At 47.2% G+C, this 21,360-nt stretch overlaps 1 protein-coding gene across 1 annotated transcript in view; it reads right to left on the minus strand.

The window, feature by feature from the left end:
- Nucleotides 1-427: 427 nt before the first annotated feature.
- LOC146181993 (doublesex- and mab-3-related transcription factor A2-like) overlaps nucleotides 428-21,360 on the minus strand; it is a 39,176-nt gene continuing 18,243 nt past the window's right edge. The window contains exons 3-5 of the mRNA XM_084575587.1: nucleotides 16,181-16,204; nucleotides 3,986-4,215; nucleotides 428-2,977 (exon numbers count right to left, since the gene is read on the minus strand). Coding sequence (XP_084431713.1) covers nucleotides 2,705-2,977; nucleotides 3,986-4,215; nucleotides 16,181-16,204 — 527 coding nt within the window. The 3' untranslated portion in view covers nucleotides 428-2,704. The remainder of the gene's footprint in view (nucleotides 2,978-3,985; nucleotides 4,216-16,180; nucleotides 16,205-21,360) is intronic.

Raw genomic sequence — 21,360 nt, forward strand, 5'->3', positions numbered from 1 at the left:
GATGTTCTTGTCAGCTCAGTGTTGCGGTTACATTTGCCAGATAAAGAGCGTTACTTCATTGTTGTTCCCGAGGGCATGTATGCGTGATGTTGTTGTTCCCGTGTTTGCGACTATGAAGTTTACTGCTTTTTGCACCGTATCTCACATCATCCAGCACCTTCATCAAATACATCTTGCCTTGCGCCTTTCTTGATGTTGCCATGTTTGTTTATTTTGTTTTACTTTTTGCAAGCTGGATATTATTCTATGTTTTTCCGTTATACCTTTAGCTGCGATGTAGCTCTCGTGTTGTGTCTTCCTACTCCCTTCGTCCTCCTCGTTTTTTGCGCTAACTGCATTACGACGACTACGCGCATTGATTCGTTACACTCCCGGACAAATTTCTGTTGTTGCGGCGAAGGCTACGCAGGAAAGGAAAGCAGAGGGGCTTTTGTCCCCATGTGGTGAAAGTGTGAGTTGTCTCTTTTTTTCGGAGTAGCGGTTTGGAGAGGGAAGCTGGTGAGACTTTACGGGGTCTTCTATTCATATACGGCGCGGGAACAAACGTTCGTTCCCTCCCCTTTTCTGCCTAGTCTTCACTCCAGAGCCACAGAAAGTTGCCCGGGAGTGTAGTGTTCTCTCAAAAACATAAAGTACGCATTTCGTTGCAGACATGGAAACTAGGTGCAAGTGGCGGGAAACTAGTGGGGAGCCCTGAAGTCGTTGTATTTCCTGCTCGTATAGAGGCACTATTTGTTTTCCTTTAAGCACCAACAGCAAAGCGGCCTGACGCCACGCTTAGTGACTGCGAAAGTAATACGAAGCATTCGATCAATGTGCAGACACCTAACGGGCTGTAAGATGGGAAGGATGTGCAACTGAAGAAAGAGAAGTGTTTTTGGTGGACGGAGGACTGAGTGAGAGAGGCAAAGAATAGCACGTTATTTCGGGCATAAAATTAATCCAACCTCCTTATCAATGGCGAGATTAACGAGTGTTTATTTTATTTTTTCCCCGTCCTACACGGCCACCAAATACCAGATAAATTAACAACTTCGATAATCTAATACGTAAAGATTGCGAGAGGTCTTCTCATGTTCGCTACTTTTTATTTTTCTGTAGTTTAACTGTAAGGAGCTCCAAGCTTTGTCTAAAAAATTCCTCTCTTTAACAAAATATCAAACATGCATGTATCAAACATCTCTCCTCATGAAGCGGATCTTCTTAATCCTACTCGTTATTGGCAGCATTTTCAATGAATTTATTTGGACTCTGTGTTTAATGCTTATGCAGCAGACACTCCAGAAATATTTTCATACCGAGAGTGCTACACTTTAAGTTCCAAAACAATGCGTGCTTCAAGGATGAAATATCGGCCGAATGAAAAACCGGAACCACGAAGGTTACGTCACCAATGTTAATAGAGACCTCTGTTAACGACAACTGTTAAAAAAATATTTTTTTTTTTTAGCGGAGTTAGCAAACTAAGAAATATGTATGATGACAACTTAATCTGCAAGCCTTGTAAAGGCAACGGTACCAGGTAACCATGGTGACCCACCAGGCTCGATGTCGAGCAGTTTCGCCGCACCCTAATGATAAGAGAACGACGAGACATGGTCAGCGCTGCTTTTAATCGATATGTTTGGCGCTACCAACACGAACAGCCTGCACATTGTCGCAAACTACACACTGTATCGACACAGGCTCATAACAAGGCAGGAATTATGGGAAAGCAATACTGAAACGGTCCCTGCTTGAGTCACCCAGAGGCTGCTTAGAGGCGCATACAGAGGCAACAGAGGTCCGAGTGCTCCGCGAACGACGCACTATCCTCTGAATGATCATGGGTCGGAGAGCTATATGTTTATTGATAATACTTAAGTGGCACAGCTCTTGAACGTAAACAGTACGCCCATTTAGTATACCACATCTCCATTTGCATTTTCGCTAAGACTGACAACGCGTTCGTTCGCGACTGGAAATCTCAGTGACTTTCCTTCTGTGACATCACATTGAAACCCTCGAGTATTGCCGCGTATGTATACGAGCTCCGTTTGGTCTCGGGTAAAGTCAAATTTCGTCTGGTGGTGCCTCTGCTGCGCGTTTGTTCGTGCCCTTGAAGCCACCGTAATACATGTCTCGGTGCGTTCAACGTTGCACCTGTCTTAGCCTTTCCCGAGCCAAAACGGGGATATAGTTTTCATTGTGGCAGGCAGCTGGTTTCCCTGCACCGGACGCCCAGCGCTGTGATCAAGCTTGCTAGCATCACTCTCAAAACAAAGGCCACCCATTGTACATAAGGCAATCATGTGCACGCCGCGAACGTATGTGAGTTCAAGGTCATGTTTTCCCCGTGACAAATCCAATCGATCTTGTCCTGGGAATACCAACGTGCACTTATCTCGGCTTAGGGGAGGCCGCCCTTGTTAACTTTGGCTTCTCGCGCTGTTTGATAGCGTATTAAAGTAATACAACAAATAATTGAAGAAATGCTTAGGAACCCGATATGCTATGCGCTATAGACAGGACCTCGTTCCAGTGATGGCAACTATCAGAGCGCATGCGAGCAGTGCAGGGAAAACAGGTGGCGAAATGTAAGCACAAGAAGCGAAGAAGCGGCCACGGTTCCGGCAGCTCCGCCCAGCGGAGCATGTTCCGGGGACAAGAGGTGTGGCAATACTGGAGCGGTGGAAGAAGAGACCAGTGAGGGCGGGAGGAGGGCTCAGTCTCCGCTCTTGTGGTCGGCCTGCTGTGGCGCCCAGATGCTGGCCAGCCGCTTGGCGTGATCGGCGGCGGCGGCCGCCGCCGCAGGTGGCGGTGGGAACAGGCCAGGGTAAGCGGGCACGGCTCCCAGCAGGGTAGTCGCCGCCGGCGGGGCTAGAGGCGGGTGTCGCCGGTAGTCCAAGGGAGGCGGCTCCTGCAGCAGCAGCTGGTCCAGTGCTTGCAGCACGTCACCACCGCAGCGGTCCAGCACCGCCGCCAAGGACGATTGAGGCTGTGGGAGAAGAACCGAGAACCGACTGATCAAAGGCCGGCTATAGACACAGCCTCGCCCATAGCGAGTTCGCGGAAGGTTTATCCACTGGCCGGTCACGCTGCTGCATTCCGATTAGCTCAGATGCTCCGGTAGCGCTCGTGGTGAATCCGGTACAGAGACGCTGCTGAAAACAGAGAGACTCGCAGCTTCTTGGCCTCGATGTTTAATCGGTTACTTATACCTCCAGCGTTCCAAACAACTCGAATATTAACAAGGATGTCATCCTTACCCGTCCAAAAGTTGGGTCTTCCACAGATGCTACTACAGCCTCAAACCACGTTTGGATGCATTGCTGTGTGGCCGATGTATATAGTCTTGGTCAAAAGTCCTGAGCCAAAGGATTTTCGTCCTAGGTGCAAAATGGAGCTGTGATGTCATCATTAAAGGCCGAAGAAAATTTAAAATGCCGGGAAACGGTTTCTTGCCACAGCAAGAAATCTGATAGTATTTCACCGCCCTTTAGACTTTATCGGTGCCCTGACGTCTTGATTTTATTTACGGCTTCAGCGAAAATAATTTGGCTTTAGGACTTTTGACCATGACTGTACGTACCTTCGGCAAAGGCTTTAATATAAGGGAACCGAAAGGGTCTATTCCTACGGCACATTGCTCACCACTACCCCAGAACTAAGGAATGCTACAAAATGTCGATGTTTACCGTCAATTATCAATCAATCAATCAAAATTTTATTTGTTCTTACAAGGAGAAAATTGGGTGACGGGTAAAAGCCGCATAAGTGCGGCTTCACAAAGCCCGGTCCCCTCTATGTACAGCCCTCTCTATGTCACCATGGCGGCCATATTAGCCTTTCGCGACGTGAGCAATATGCTGATTCGTATAGATCCCCAAAACAGTTTCATCAGTTGCGATTGAAGTATATTGAGCACTCATCACAAATTCCTTCAGCTGCCCGGGGCATTATCGTACATGTTTACAGGCTCGATGAAGGTGGCACCCATACGCACCCTGGTAGGGAACAGCCTGGCCAGCGTGTCCAGTGGCGACCGGCGCTGCGACGCCGTGGACCGCGCGTCCAACGCCAGCGGCTGCTCGGGCGAGGGTGACCGGTCGCTGCTATCGTCGCCGCATCGCGCGCCGTCCTCGGCGGCAGACGAGGTGGGCGCCGGACTGCCGCTGCTCCCGCTCGGCTCCTCCGACGACGACGCATCCGACGGGGGCCCGCCGCGCTTCCAGTCTGCCACTGCGCCATTCGGTGCACACTCAATGCTCCGCTCTCCTCGAGACGCCACTCATCATCATCATCATCATCATCAGCCTGACTATACCCACTGCAGAGCAAAGACCTCTCCCATATTTCTCCACTTAACCCTGTTCTGTGCTAGCTGCATCCATTTGACCCCTGCGAACTGCTTAACCTCATCCGCTCACCTAACTTTCTGCCACCCCCCGCTACGCTTTCCTTCCCTTGGAATCCAGTTTGTTACCCTAAGCGACCATCGGTTATCCTCTCTTCGCACTACATGTCCTGCCCATGCCCATTTCTTCTTCTTGATTTCCACTAGAATGTCGGTAACTTGAGTTATTTCTCTGACCCACTCTGCACGCTTCCTATCTCTTAATGTTACCCCTACCATTTTTCGTTCCATGGGGCTCACCTATGGGGCTGAAACGTGAAGGCTAACCAAGAGAGTTCTACTTAAGTTGAGGAGGCGCCACTGTCCGTCTCTAAACCCGACAATTGCCAAAGTATCACTCATGAGCGAAAAGCTGGTTCTCCGACAGGCAGTAATCGCGGAAGTTAGCAGGCGGTCATGATCAACGCTGACGAAACGAACTCTGCGAACACTCCCTGCACAAGGCTGACAAAACCTCAGAAACAACCTGTTATAAGGTAAAAATCACTACTCACTGCACAGCGCCACCAAAACCAACTGTTCGACGCTGCCGAAGTCACGTGTTTGGCGCTGTTGAAGCTTCCTGCGAGGCGCTGGCCATTTCAGAACATTCGGCACTGCCCGAAACAAAGAATTATGGAGAAATCGAAGTTAAAGATCACTGCCAAGTTCAGAGACAGCACTATCGTCGAGTGACGTCCGAAGCGTGCCCATGTGCTTGGCCGGAATTTGATTCTGAGTTTCGCAAGTGAAAAAAAGTTTAAAAAAAAAATCTCACTGCGGTAACGCGCCCTAAAAACAAACTGAAAGCCTTCCGTAAAGCCTGCCGTTGCCTTCAGTGGGAAAGTCATTACATGTTGAAGGTGAACTATGAGGTGGTTCTGCGAGGTAATTAAGTTATCAGACAGCCCTACAAAAGCACCACTGTCCCCGCGAATAGGGTTAATACCTTTAAGCGAAACAATGCACTTGAGAATGAATAAAACTTCAGTGTTTTGGATATTCAAAGGTGAGGGGATAAGGGTATACATCTATATGTTGTAAATGCTGCCTACGAGGTTTGCTGCAAAACCACAGCTGAGGAATTTGGCAGAGTAGGCCGTTACACGTGGCAATAAAGTAATATGAGGCACGAACACGGTGAACTCGCCTTCTACTACAGATGCACAAAAATGAAGCACTGGTTTAAATAACAGAGGACCAGTGTAACCAGTACTCTTAGTAAAATACATTTGTATCAGGATACAATATCCCTTCACCAAAACCATTGCATGGTACTTAGACGAGAAAGTAAAAAAATTCCTGGCATGACTAACTGATTTAACAGATATAATAACACCGCATAGGTGCGCTGTAAAGCACATAAAGCTCAGGAAGGCGAAGCCTATACAAACGGACAAGACACAAAGAAACGAATACGGTACCACGGGTGATGAATGTCGAGTGCATAATAGCACAACGCAGCACAAGGCTCTGTTAAAAAAAAAAAAACTGAAATTAATGGTTTTTATTTAATGATGCATACACATAACAACAGTGTAAGCGTTATGAATGCATTAACCTGCTTAAGGTTGCTCACAGAAGCTAAGGCAATTAAGGCTTGGGCTCAGCACAGGTGACTAACACCGCCAAGTCAATAGTAAATAGCGAAGTCGCTAATGTGATGTAAAAGCTTGGCAGCTCAGCTAAGCATAGCTCTGTAGTTGTGAGCGGTTCATTATTACAAATGCATGCTTATATATGTGGTACAAAAGCATGATGGGTATCATAGACATTTTATATTTAGGGTTACTTTCATCGTTTTGTTCATGTCATCGTTTTTTCGGCTCCTCGAGGAATATTTTGGTATAATAGTGACGTCGTGGTTTTCTCTGAGCTCTAGCTATGTGATGAATTTCTTGACAAAATAGCTGTTTTGACAAGAAACAAATAAAAAAAAGACAACTAAAACAAAAAAGGTTTGTATTACTTTTTCTGCAAAACTTCCTTGCATATTCTTTGTTAGTGTTTTTCTCTCAACATCTTTAGTATTTTTTTTTTCGATATTGGAAAAAGTAAGTAAAGTTCAGCGCCCTTAGGTTCGCGTCCGCTTCGTCTTTATTCTTGGCCTCTTTTCCTTAAACTTATCCAAGGAAGCGTGCTCGAATCCCGGCCTCGGCGGCCGCTTCTCGATGGAGGCGAAGAGCAAGGCGTCCGTGTGCTGTGCGATGTCAGTGCACGTTAAAGAACCCCAGGGGGTCGAAATTTCCGGAGGTCCACTACGGCGTCTCTCATAGCTCGAGTCGCTGGACGTTAAACCACACAAAACCAAAACCAAACCTTTAACTTATGTGGTGTAATATTTTTCTATGCATATCCCTTGTTCGCAGAAAATATGCTTGCGATTTCCTGGTTATTTTTGTTATTATTATTTCAAATCCACGACTCGTCGTTTGCTGTACACGCCTCATTAGCGTTAGGGCACTTTATGCTATATAAGCAGGTGCTAGGTAATAAAAAAAATAAAGATAGGTATTGTTCACGCACGATGCCCTTTGCTTAGAACGCACTTGTATACAGGCAAGCGACGAGTCTTCGCATATCCCACGAGAGACTGCTCCGATTCGGGGTTCCGTTCCATCGCTTCAACTCCCAAGGCACGTGCCGAGCCTCAAGCAGTGGAGCCAACGTGAGCAAAAAAAAAAAAAAAGAGGGAGTGTAATTGCTCCGAGGGGAATCATGCTCCTCCGCCACCTGCACTTGCGCACAAAGGGCGATATTGGAAACGCTTTTCTCTCGCACTGCTACGCTGCGCCAGCGTTCTGACGCAGGCAAAGAGAGCTCGTGCGGGACTTAATAACGGAGAGAAATTTAATAAGCGACATAGTTATCCGAGCCCCGGGGAATGTCAATAGGTGTCGCCCACCCTCGCTGGCTGTATTAAGGGAGCCCGGAGGAATGCTCTTCATAAGGAGGAGGTGAAATAAAGGGCTCGCACGTGTTAAAGCTGTGCTGCCAGCGTCGCTGTCGGCTCCTCATATTCTCGTATAACAAACTGTCAGAAAGTTAGATGACGCAGTGTCGTAACTGCTCTGGCTGCGGATATATGAGGCGTCGCATTCCGGCCATGCCCCCCCCCCCCCCCCCCCTCTGCGCCCTTCCTCAATACGCCCTCTCTCTCTTTCCGTCTCTTTGCCCCACTGGAGCAGTGTCTCTCCTCCTCTGAGGCCTCTTCCCGGCTGCAAAAACCATTGTGCGGCTAGTCGCGAGATTAATGGGCTGAAGACCTGTGGGATAAGGAGGGCAGGAGAGGAAGCATGAAGGCCGCTTCGCCGCTCGAACGCGCGGCCAGCGGAGAAGCACGCTTTACAGTGCGTCGCAAAAAGCCATGGTCGCCAACGTGGTTTCCGGGCTCAGCATCTCCCTTCCCCTCCTGACGCGTCCTTCCACAACGGAGCCCCCGCATCGGCTGTGCACGCCCGCTGCAAGCCTTTTGTGTTCGTCGCTCGGTCACATTTTGTCGCCCCAGAAGAACGACTTCTTCCCCTTTTCGACAACGGCGTGCATATTTGCCGCTGCTGCCGTGTCGTTCGTTGTTCGCTCCTGTTGTCGGCGTTGTTGTTGTCAACGCTCCTTTTCTATGCCTGCCTCTCCACCCTCTAGGCTGGCCTTGCTTTTCTATATAACGAAGAACTTTTCTCCTGCTAGTGGGAGGATGTTATGCCTTCGGTGTCCTACTTAACGCTCCTTTGTCGAACCACTTTTCCTCTCCAGTATTGCACTTGTCAGCGTGTCGTGCGCGTATCAGAGAACATTAATTTCGGCGCAAGAAAAATCATTTTTTTGCGTCTTGAAACAATCTTCTTCGCTTCTATGCGCTAGCGCACTTAACTCTCCAAAGGCTATCGTCTTTTCCTCGCGTTGAGTTGTTATTCATAGCTGCTGAAAACAATGTCAAAAATGCTGCAGGCATTTGATTCCAGAAAAGAAGAAAAACGCACATTCAAGGCGGCCGCACGCGCAGGCATGAGCGCGGCCAGGTGTATCGCTTCAATCGAAAAGAAAAATCGTGTGAAAGCAAATCTGGCGTGACTCTGTTCTCTCAATGGTAGGGTCCTCTGAGCAGCGTCACCTTTAGACAAATAGTGCAAAATATTGTCAGAACGAATAAGAGCGCATTTAAAGGCAGCTGTTCCCGCAGCGCCGTGGATTAACACTACTCATCGCAGCACTGATTCAGCTTAAGCATCTGTTTGAGTCCTGTAGTGCAATTGTTTTGAATTTTTTAATTTAAATTTATAACGTTAAAATAAGTTACCAACATCTTTCCTGGGGTTTGTTCCCCTTCATGTTACATTATGCGATGTTTATTTATTTTTTTTTTATTCCTAACAGCCGCAAAAGCAGCCGTGAACAGAGCCAAGAGGTGATGGAATGACAAAGGTTACACTATGCAATTACTTTCACCGTGATCATTTCCTGCCTTTAGTGAGTGTATGTTACTTTTAGGTTGCGTTCAGAGACACCTCTCAGCAACAATCGCAGTTTCACTCGCTGGAAGACTACCAGTGAAGAGAAAGAAGTTGCGGGACCCTACCGTTGAGAAAAAGGAATTACGCGCATATCTACACCTGACGAGGTAACGATCACTCTCATGAAAGGCAGGATTCCTCGCCTAATTCTTTATTTATGTAGATGCGGGATCAGCCCCACAGACCTTTGTGAGGCTTGCGGTGAGATTGAAAACAATGATCACTTCCTTCTCGCTTGCCGAAGGTTTTTACATCAGAGGAGGGTGCATTTAGAAACTCCAATTGCACGCTTGGGATTTACGTTGTCGGTCCCGCTTCTACTCTCCTTCGGTGCGAGTGCGAAAGGATTTGCGTTGCCTCAAGTTTGTCAGTACTTACATAACTACATCACAGCTACGGACAGAGATTCCCTTGCTAATTGTATTCTAAATTTACAAACTTCCAATTTTTTGCTTCGTATTTTTTCTTTCAATCAATTTTGTGATCTCAAATCTTATCTTTTGTTTAGTTGACAATTACTTTAATGCACTAATTCAGTTTGTGTAGGACCTTTGGCAGTCCACAGTGAACTCTGACCAATTCCCCTTCGTGGGCATGTGCCATATATCAAGGCAGAAGAAGAAGAAGAGGCCCAGAGAAGAGGCTTACTGTGCCTAGCACTGCGCGATTACGACCCTTCCTAGAATCAGACATGGCAGTGATTCCATTATCCGTAAATACACTCTTTCTCGTCTCAATATATCATGTAACGTAAATTTATGAGGTAGTAATTTGGCAGCGCAATGAATATTTTCAGGAAATATTTGCGTTCAGAAAAAAATCAAAACGCCCCATTTTGTGTCGCCAGAGATTTTGTCGCGTCGGCTCAGTGCCACAAAAGTTTCGATCCGGAAGTTTATGTTTTTCTGCGATGTAAAATAATAAAAACAAGAAGCGGAAGAGGGGAAGGGGATGAGACCAGTGTACTTACTTATGTGCGTCAGAAGTCAAAGAAGGAATATTTTGAATTATTTGTATTACTGTAGGGAATCCACTGCAGCGTTACGCCATTGCTTTTTTTTTTTTTTTAGCAGCAATTTTAAAATAATCTGATTGCGTACGCATAAATTTTCAAGACAGTAGTTGGTAACCGTTATTTTTTTTTTTTTTACTTTAAAGGTTAATTTCGCATATATGCCTAAGATCTGTCACACCGGTTCTATAACGAAATTCATACTGGTACCTACTTCTGGCGTCAAGATTGCCCGCTTTATTTTTTTTTTTTTCTACAATCGCATGATGAAGCTAATCTTAATGCAAATGACTTGTTTCTTTCTGACAGTCAAGTGCCTGAGAAGCCACTTCTTCTTTTGTACAAAAGTGTAGAAGACTGTTAACTTCTCATGAAGTGTATTTGAAATATCTGCGCACAAACATCACTATGCGGTCTGTGTATTTAAGCCTGGTAGCAATCTTTCTTTGGAAACAACAGCTCCACAAATTAATCACATATGTTCAACTTAGTCTGGACGTTGGTCATGTGGGTACAATGTTAAACATATATGATTGGTTCGTGTTTGCATTTACTGCTTCTTTTAGGTATTTTGAAAACGGACGGGGAAATTTGACACTGATAAATTACATCAGAAATGCCCGTTTCAAAATACACGAAATTCGTTTTCATATTTGTACAGGTCAAGTTGAAGCCCGAGGCAAAAGTAAGCATGTAGCGTTACGTACAATGCTGATGCATGTTCTTGTATCCTTCTAAAATATTGCAGCGATAAAGCCTTTATACAGGCTCTTTGTTTTAAAAGTTTACATTGAAACAGTTCTACAAATAAGCAGGAATTTCTTGCCTGGAGCATACTTCAATTTTTTTCATCAAAGAATTAACAAGAAAAGCTATGTTTGCTCTAGTAAGTTCCTTGGTAAGTTGGAGTAACTCAAGGTTATAATTTCCTCTTAATATTTGATACAAATATTAATGTAAGCCCTAAAGCAAAGTCTCGTGTACAGCTTCTTTCAGCATTAACAACGGCGACAAAATCACAGCAATCAAATTTGAAAAGAACTCATCGCTCGGAAAGTGCATCTGCATGTTGGTGTGATGGTACTAATGTTTTCTCAACTAAATGGCGCAGTGTTTACAACAGAATTGTTTACCATATCATGCCTACTTCTTAGAGCATGACTGTTAATGTGCAAGACATACGTACGTTACTTATCTGAATTTACAGGCAGAGCGGCACAACAATCCTGGAACGCTTCCTTGCAGCCATTGTCGATACACGCGCAACGGCCGATGCAGTGGTATAGTATATCTAAAGATAACCCCAATTACAGACGAGCACATTAGATCTAATACTGATTTGACCCTTATTTATCAAGACGAGATTTTCGTACATAACTACACTTCTTTTAGCGAAATTTTCGTTCCCAGCGCCGGACAGCGGATGTTCAGTTGACGTAATAGTTTCAATTTCGCGGTTGCAACGTTTCTGGCGTCTTATCTCGCGTTGTTTCAAGTGCCACACGTCGGGACAATAGTCGAGAAAAACAGGAGAGCAATTACTGGGCAGCATCCCCCCCCCCCCCCCCCCCCCCGGAGCAGACGCCGCCATGTGACTGTACAGGAAAGCTACAAAGGTTTTCTTTTTTTTTTTTTTTTCAAAGAATTGAGCAGCACTTTTAAAACAAGGACGAAATTTTTCTTCACCAGCTCAAATCATCAAAAATGCCGTGTAGCATTGCTTTGTAGCCGCAGAGCGGTGCTTAAATGATTGCAGATATAACTGAAGCGCCCTCGGAGGTTTGCTCTAGAATGCTTGTGGACCTCAGCTTTATAAAGAAGGGCATTCGCGCTTTGAGCGCCTTGCAAGAAACCTCCTCCGAAGCTTCCTTGTGCACGCACAGAACTCGCGCGTCTTCGTATGCAGAGGCGACACAGGTCAGCGCGGGTCGCCTCGAGCGAGGCGTGCGGCCGAGGCCCTGTCCTTCCGATCGTCTCTATCGAGGAGCAACAACACAAAGGGGACGGAGGACGCACAATGGGCCGCCCCTGTCAGCCGGGGTTAATCCAGTTGGCGCGACCATTCTTCGCCGGCAGGCACCTGGAGCGCCACCCTGGCGACACGAAAGGGAACACGGACACAATGAAGATTCTATTGTGCCCCAAAGCGAAAGCTTCCTCCTTTTCGCCTGAGGGGGTCTAATCATTGTCGCCAAGACGCGGGTGTCGGGTTGCCGACACGCCTGTTGAGCGCCCGAAACCCCGTCGCCTGCCGCTGTCTCGCTTCGAGCCATTAATGCACGTAGCCTGGGGCTTCAGACATCGCTGTAGGCGCACGGGAGAAGGAAGGGGGAGGGGGGGGGGGGGTAGACGGGCTTTGCACTCAGCTGGTTGCACCCGCCCAAGGCATTGTGAACCGGGATGAACACGAGCGACAGTTACGAGCGTCGGAGAGAGAGAGAGAAAAAAAAGTCCCATTTTTCTGCTTTTCTTGCGTGCTCTTCTCTCTGTGACCAAGCTTGTCAAGACGTTAAGTGTCGAAAAATAACCGTTCAATTCCCGTCCTTTCCTCCGGTTCTTCTTTGCACTTGCATGCTTATCAGTGCTGACATCTTTCTTTTCACGCGCCCTCTGATGATGTCGTTGTTGCGGGCGAGAAAGAATTCTCTGCAACTCTCCTGTCGACAGGGTACGCACACGCGCGTTCCAACATTCGGAACATACAACGTTCGAGACAAAAAAAAAAGAAAAAAAAAACCCTGTGATCTCGCTGAAAGATGGTGGACGCGAAGGAAGTTAGAAAAATTTAATCCGAGTGTGCATCTGTTTGATTCTTTTCAGTCTCTCTGGAGAGAACTGAATGCTGATGCCCTGCGCCTCGGCGTGTGGGCTTCTGTACAAACTTCTCCCGGAGAAATTTTGGCGAGCCCAATCTCAACACGGAGATGTCACCCTGATACATACCGAGGCTGCCCTGATTTTCAAACCATCGTCGGGAAAAAGAAATGCGCATCACGACAATGCACAGGAAATATAGTGCGAAGGGAGGATAAACTGATGGTCGCTAAGGGTAACAAATTGTATTCCAAGCAAACGAAAGCGCAGCTGCGGGTGGCAGAAAGTTAGGTGGTTCGCCCTGCTGTGGGTATAACCTGTTTGATAATGAGAATGACTATACAAGAGCACCAATACATTCCGGGACTGCGCACACGTTCAAACTGTCTCATATGGCATCTGTCTCAAAATTCCCACTGAGAGCTGGGACATAAAACTTCATATAACTAATTTACTAGTAACTGCCGTACTTCGCTACAAAACTATAGTTCAGTCCCTTGCACCAGCTTGGATGCGCGTACCATGCAAACTATAGGTAGGCCATTCACACCCCCCACACTCGAAGTTTCATCAAAGACGGTTCCTTTCATTTTTTGCTGCATGCGAAAGTTGTAAAAGTGTTCCATAGTAAAAACGCTGTAAAACGTTCCGCTATTAAAAGCCTCGTGAAACCTTTAGTGAAATTCCTCACTAGCGTTGCCAATCCGTGCAAGAACAAATACAGAGGATCTAAGTGCGTCGACACAACGCACAACAGACTCAAGATGACAACCAAAGGAAAATAACACAGACAAGAGGCACACGCAATGGTGCTTGCATCGATTCCCTTTTCTCTCTTTCGATGACATTCACGTTGTCTCGCTAATATGGCCAACTCAACGAGTTAGCCACCTGAGAATTATGCATTTGTAGTTTTAGATAAATTCACTTCGTTGGCAACGCGTGACTTCATACCCCTTTTCACACGTGCAGTTTAAACTATCCGACAGCTGATAGCATTTTACTTCAGTCGCAACTGAGCGCTATTACGCGGCCACATCGGCTGCCGCTGAGTTCTAATTTGGCGTATTGAGGCACTGGCGTTCAGCTGATATAAGTCTGTCGTAGCCACTTTTCTCCAGCCAGCAGGATAACGTAAATTTAGCTCTTTGAACACTACCTATATATTTGTTGTCCATACAGTACAAAGACAAATACACTGCACTCGTTAAACAGACGTATAAATAAGGAAGCAAGCATGTAGAGCTGCAGTGAAGATAAACATATGCTCTAATGCGGAAGCAAGCTTCCTGGAAACGTATATGTAAAGTGCAAAGCTACGGACCTGCAGAGATTGCCCTTTGGAGAGATAAAACGTAAAGTGGAGGTTTGACTGTATACGAATAGCAGAAATATTCTTTTTTGTACTATTAGCATGATCAGGTCGTCCAGAGTATGAACATTGTTCCGCTAAAGATGAATGGAAAGAACGAGAGACTATATATATACACATATATAGCGTCACGTGCTTTGGGGTGTCATGAGAAGGCAGAAGAAGAAGAAACTGAAGAGCTATATACTGTCTTGCCTCCTCAATGCGCACAACTTCTTACCGTTGTTTCTGAACATATCACTGACGGGGATGTATTCATTGTACCATATCATCGTCATCTTGCTGGCGGCATCGCCTACCCGTCAAGTCTTCTACGGTTTCTCAACCGCTCTACAATAGTAGTGGCCACGAACACTTCACGTGAATCCCTCGTGCTACCTAAAGGTATACTTCACTCCCTTGCATTGTGGATGTGCAACCTATGTCTCTGATGGTGCTCACAGCTCCTCTGCCTCCACAACGGTATTCATCGGACGTCTATCTTCCTGTTCTGTCAAAAACAATCAATCCGAACCTCATGGCTGAACGAACGCCAAGCTATTTTTGATGTCACTTCCCCACCACTAGGACAGACTACTGTTGCAGACCACCGTATCTTTACTGAAGGTAACTCGATCGTACGACGACGGCCTTATCGGGTTATCTTTGCGGGTAATTCTGTTGGGTGCCCAGTAATCAACACAAAATCACACCTATCCGTCCTTTTTGTTTTTGTTTCTTTAACTAATACTACTGGCTAGCGAGGATCATGTCCTCGTTGATGGACGAATAATATTGCGACAGAGAATGCCATTGACATTTTCTTCAGTTACGGGTGTAAATAAATGTTATTTCTCTCTCTCTCTCTTTTTCAGACAAAATGGCCGCGCAAGGGTGATTGCGTACGCCAGCCGTCTCCTTTCTACGCCTGCACAAATTATTCTATCCCAGAGGGGGAGTACCTGGCGCTTGTTTGGGCTATTACAAAATTCCGCCGTTATTTGTTTGGCCGCTCCTTTACTGTTATAACAGATTGCCATGCCTTGTGTTGACTTTCCTCCCTCAAAGATCATACTGGCGGTTTGGGACGCTGGGCGCTACGACGGCAAGAATATTCTTTTTCCGTCGTCTACAAGTCCGACCGGCTTCACCAAGATCAGACTGCTTGTCACCGTCATCCCTTCCGACTTTGATGATGTCGCATGTTTTTTTTTTTTTTGTTTTTTGTTTCGGCCTTTCTAACATTGCCGACAAACAGCGTTTGGATGCTTCGCTGCAATCCCTTATTCTTCGTTTTAACCCCCACCACCCTGATCCATCCAGCGCATTATTTGTACTCCAAGGGAATACACTATACCAGTGTAATATGGGCCCAGATGGCACTGACATTTTGCTCGTCGTTCCCCAACATCTGCGCTCCACCATCCTTGAAAAGTTCTATGATGCTGCCTGGCCACTTGGGTGTATCCCGTACATACGACAGCATGCGCCGATGTTTTTACTGGCTAGGGCTATACCGCTGCGTCCAGAACTACGTTGCCGCATGTGAACTATGCCTGATATGTCAACTCACAATTTTGCCTTCAGGTCACTTGCAACCGATCCCTGTACCAACTGACCCATTTTGCCGTGTTGGCGTTGACCTTCTTAAGGCATTTCCCAGTTTCCGCCTCGGGGAATAAATGTATCGCCGTCACCACCGATTACTCTACACGGTACGCTTTTACCAGAGTCATCCCAACCAGTTGAGCCACAGACGTCGCTGACTTCCTTCTAGAAAGCTTGATTCTTCATCATGGTGCCTCTCGTGAGCTATACTGACTGACCGTGGCCGCTGCTTCCTCTCACGAGTGGTTGACAAAATTCTCCGTTCGTGCTCCGTCCGCCACATATTCACCCCCGCCTATCACCCCCAGACCCACGGCACGAAGGAACGTCTAAACCATGCACTCAAATGCATGCATGCTGTCAATGTATGTATCGCACGACCACCGGGAGTGGGATGTTCATATACCCTTTGTGACGTTCACCTACAACTCGTCTCCATTCTACCGCTGGATACTCCCCATTTTACCTGCTATTTGGCCGACACCCGTTATTGCCCTTCGACACCTCACTATCCGCGGCAGACGCCACCACTGCTTACGTCAGTGATGCTGTCGCCCGCGCTCATGATGCACCCCAAATATAACAAAGAGAGGCGCGGGCATAGAGCCACAGCCTACGAGAAAAGAATGGGAGAACAACCAGCAGAACAAGTGGCCTACGTAGATGTTGCATGTGGACGGCAAGGAGCAGCCGTATCCGCAGTAGTCGACGGAACAGGAGCACCTGTAGTATCGGCTTCAAGCCGCACGAGAGACGCCAACGCGGCGGAGGAATTGGCAGTAGCGCTCGCTTGTGTGGTACCAAGGCTGAATTCATACTATGCGATAGCAAAAATGCGGTCAGAAATTTTGGGAAGGGAAGAATATCAGAAGAAGCTAAACGAGTCCTCGAATCGAGGCCGCTTGAGCGCAACGTGGAAATTATATGGATACCAGCACATGAATCCATCGCAGGGAATGAGGCTGCTCACGAGTTTGCCCGAGCTCTCTATCACCGGGCGGCTGCCGAGCAGCCCTCTTGCATGGATATAAAAGATAGCCTAATCTCGTATAAAGAGGTTACAGAGCACTATAAACTAAGCAGAAGGGTCTATCCGCCGCCAGACCGTTCCCTCGGAAACGGGGAGGCAATTGCATGGAGGAGGCTACAAGGGGGCAATCATATTAGTCCCTTTTGGGTATATGTAACAATTTCAAAAGATGAAAAGGATCTACATTGCATAACATGTGGGAGATGGGGCACTCTAGATCATATTATTTGGGAATGTAACAACAGCCCAGGAGCTAAAGAAAATATAGATAGAGACGCCTGGGAGACCCTGCTGCGAAGCGAGGACCCCGCTCAGCAGCAGCAAGCCATCGGCCTGGCTGCTGAGGCCGTGAAGCAACAATGCATATTCACCAGACCTTAGTTCGCGAGGCTCCTGAGTAAGGCTCCATCAGGCCTGCGTGCCGGGGAGTCCGAAACAGAGCTTCTTCTCGGTGGAAATAAAGGTTTTCAACAACAACAACCCACCAAATTGCTCGCGCCAAGCTCTCTACATCCCAAAACTCCCAAATATGCTGGTGCAAGAGTCGCAACCGGTATGTGCGCTACACTCCTGGATCTCTCGTCTTGCTGTGGCTTTCGTGCCATCAAGTTGGGGTCTGAGAACAACTTTTGCCTCATTACACAGGTCCATACTGAGTTTTGCGCCCCGTGACCGACGTCACATACGAAGTTAAACCTGTACATCCGAAGTCGTCGTCAGCAGCGCCACCATCTGAAATTGCGCGTGTCCCGTCTCAAGCCCTATAATTCCCGTTCTATTTCATTAACGCAGCACGCATTAACGCAGCGCCGTAACCACGGCGCCACCCCGGAAGGGTTAAATGGTCATGTCTTTGATCGATTTATTTGCGGTACAAAACTGACAATGTAATTCAAGTGATCAATTTTCTTAGAATCCCTCCAGGCAAGGCGCACAGAGGCCAGCCTGAAATTGTTATACCTAATATATAATACTATAATTAAAATCAATAGTCATGAATACATCACCCATGTTTCCCGCGCTAATACACGTTTTAATAACGGAAAAATTATGCGAGGATATTGAGCTCATATAAATACATTTAAGTACGCGTTTTGTCAACACAGTTGTAAGGTGGAACAAACATCCGAAGTGTGTAACGAATAGCCAAAATGCTGAAACCTTTCTTGCTACTCTGAGAGCCTCGAGTGTGTGAAATTTTTAATGCGTCTTAATAATTGGTTCACAGGAGGGGAAAGGCACAGTACCTGTCACACTTGCTCTGTGGACACCTGAAACACGCCGTAAGGAAAGAAAGGAAGGTGGGAGTGAAAGGAAAGAGAAAGGGGAGCCGTAGTGGAGTACTACGGAGTAATTTCGACCACCTGGGGATCTTTAGCGTGCTCTGACATCAGTTAGTGAGGCGAGCAGGTCCCGGTGGCAGTTCCTGGCCCTACGGGATTGGGACGGTGGGCCAACGCCGCTCGCGGCGGGGGCTAGCCAGCCACCGAATGTTTATTAGTTGTAGGCCGTCATTGCGCCCGCCACCGCTTCGGTGATGGTGGACGACGGCCGTTGTTGCGGCGCGCGTCTTTCTCTCCCTCCTCTTTTTTTTCTTGTCTATTTTCTCTTCTGTCCGCACGAGGCAGCGGAGGTGGCTCAGCTACAGAGCCAGTAGCAGGCCCGTGCATTTTCTTTTCCTTCTTCCTACAGCCACAACAACAACAGCTCTGACATCGCACAGCACGCGGACGCCACTCTGTTTGGCCTCCATCGAAACGCAGCCGCCGTGGTCGGGTTCGAAACCGGGAACTCCGCACAGTAGTCAGCGTGTACCTCGGGGCTTAAAATTCGCCCTTTTCAGGGAAGGCGTGTCAGGTTCCGTCGCGGCGTTAAACAGCTGTCATTGAGCAGCACGTGCAAACAGGTAATATGGAGACATATGTTACGGCTATGATTAATACGTTTCTTCCTACAACCGAGCGTCGCATTCTAGGGAAACTACTTCTGAAACACGTGACAGTGTTCGACTTGGCCAAAGGACGGCTCAACACCTCTGCCTATACCAGTCGTATTCATCACACGAACAACACCGGGTCCGCACCTCTGATACGTCAGAAGCCCTATCGAATCTCAGCAACTGAACGTAAGGTAATAGAAGAACGGGTTCAAGAGATGCTAAAGCGCGGCATTATTCGAGAATCTTCTAGTCCTTGGGCAGCTCCAGTTATCCTTGTTAGAAAAATGGCTGAGGCTTAGCTTGTTTAAGCATGGTCAGATGCGAAGCATATTGATTGCTAAACTCGGCTTTCCATGGTTACACTTGGATAAACTTTTCTTTCCTTGGTTACACGTGCTTTTACACGGTTTAAACTTGGAATGCACAATGTTTTCCCATCGCATAAAACTAGGTAATAGCATGACTCGTTCATCTCTAATCTAACTGTGTTACCGACACGCACAACGAACATGTCGTCCCCCAGGCCAACGATACTCGATTGCCACTACGCGAATATATACGCAAAGCAAAAGCTCTTAGAACAGCGTCACCATACCACGTGGTCCGCACGGCGTGCAACCGCAGCCGACGGCGCGAGCCGGTCCCCCGTCTCTCCTCTGTCGTGACGTCAGCGTATCACGTGGTGTGACGTCACCATACCACGTGGTCCGCACGGCGTGCAACCGCAGCCGACGGCGCGAGCTGGACCCCCGTCTCTCCTATGTCGTGACGTCAGCGTACCACGTGGTGTGACGTAGCATTCCACATTCTTTGCACGGCGTGTAACCGTCACGAAGGGCTGTGGTTTACCTCTATAGCAATATGCTTCGCATAAAAACGACGGCACATGGAGATTTTGTGTTGACTTCCGTCATGTCTACCCGCTTTTACGTATAGATGACGCAATTAAATGTGAACTCAGCTTCATAATTGTCTTCTATTTACCTGAGGTTAGGCTATTGGCAAATCCCCATGTACAGAGCAGACAAAGGAAAAACGGTATTCGTAACACCAGACGGACTTATGAATTTATTGTTATGCCTTTTGGATTATGTAATGCGCCTGCCACATTCCAGCGGTTCATGGATACAATCCTGATTATGTTATTTGGACGACGTTGTAATTTTTGGCAATACATTTCATGAGCCCAACAGTCATCTAGATATCGTGCTAGATTACATGGAATGAGCTGGTCTTGTACTGAATTCAAATAAATGTCATTTTGGTGATCGTGAAACAATTTTTCTCAGTCACTCATAGTTGATAAAGAAGCTGGTCGACCAGATCCCAAGAAAATTGAAGCTGTCAAAAGTTTTATGGTGCCCCAATCAGTGAAATAGCTACAGAGCTTTTTAGGACTGCTCGTACTTTCGACGGTTTATATCCGAGGTTTTCAGACATCTCTTACCCACTTACGTGTCTACTTCATAAAGATTCACCATTCAATTGGACCAGAGAATGTGACGCAGCTTTCCGTCATCCGAAATCTTTTTTGACCTCGCGCCCCATCCTACGCCCCTTCCGGCCATCAGCACCAACTGAAATACGCACTGACGCAAGTGATATCGGTATCGGCACTGTACTTATACAACGTCATAGACGCGATCAGCACGTGATAGCGTATATGCCAGCCGCTCGTTGAGTAAGTGCGAAATAAATTACACGGTTACCGAGCAAGGATGTCTGGCCGTTGTTTTCGCTGTACAGCGCTTCTGCTCCTATCTGTACGGTAATGATTTCACCGCCATGACAGACCATCATTCCCTTTCCTGACTTTTGAGTCTTCGTGACCCCCTGTGGACGGCTGGCTCGACTAGCTTTGCTCCTACAGGAGTTTAATTTTACTGCGGTGCATAAAAGCGGCCATAATTAACACTCAGATACTGAGTTTCCCGTTTGCCGCTTCAAACGACTGATGGCGACGCAGACAACTTCGATGAATAATTGGCTTCAGTTTCATAAGCTTTCCCCAAACTTTCATAAGCCGTCCCCGAGTTTTCCCAACTGAGAAACGCAAAGACCAGACATTAATATCTTTGTTTGATGCGGCCGAAGATTCTACACAGAAAACTTGTTGCATTCGCGAAGGATTGCTATACAAGAAGAATTTCGTCTCTGTGGGAAAACGCATGGTTCTTGTTGCGCCGGAAAGCTTACGCCCCACAGTTATTGAAATGATGCACGAAGACACTGGGCACTTCGGAGTGGCCCGAACTTTCCATCGCACAATGCAGAGGTTTTACTGACCGAAGATGCGTTCAACTGCCCATCGTTATGCAGCCAGCTGTGTGCAATTCCAGCGCTTTGAAGTTGCCGTCTTCAAGCCCACCGAGGAAACTGCGGCCAATCACACCTCCAACAGCTGCGTTCGAGCAAGTTGGCATTGACCTTCTTGTACCTTTCCCGCGGTCCTCTAAAGGAAACAGATGGATTCTTATGTGCATATATTATTTAACCCGCTATTGTGAGACAGCCGCAATGCCATCCGCAGGCTGCATCTGAAGTATCTTATTTCCTACACCGATTCGTCATTCTTCGGCACGGCCCTCCTGCAGTCCTCATTAGTAACCGTGGACGCCAATTCAGAGCAGACGTTGTCGAAGAACTTCCCCGCCTCAGCGCCTGCAGTTTTCGCCACTCGACACCTTATCATCCCCAAATGAATGGTGTGGTAGAACGCA

This window comes from Amblyomma maculatum, chromosome 8 (genome assembly GCF_055883805.1).
Source record: "Amblyomma maculatum isolate TAMU_Amacu chromosome 8, ASM5588380v1, whole genome shotgun sequence".
NCBI classification, from domain to species: Eukaryota; Metazoa; Arthropoda; class Arachnida; order Ixodida; family Ixodidae; genus Amblyomma; species Amblyomma maculatum.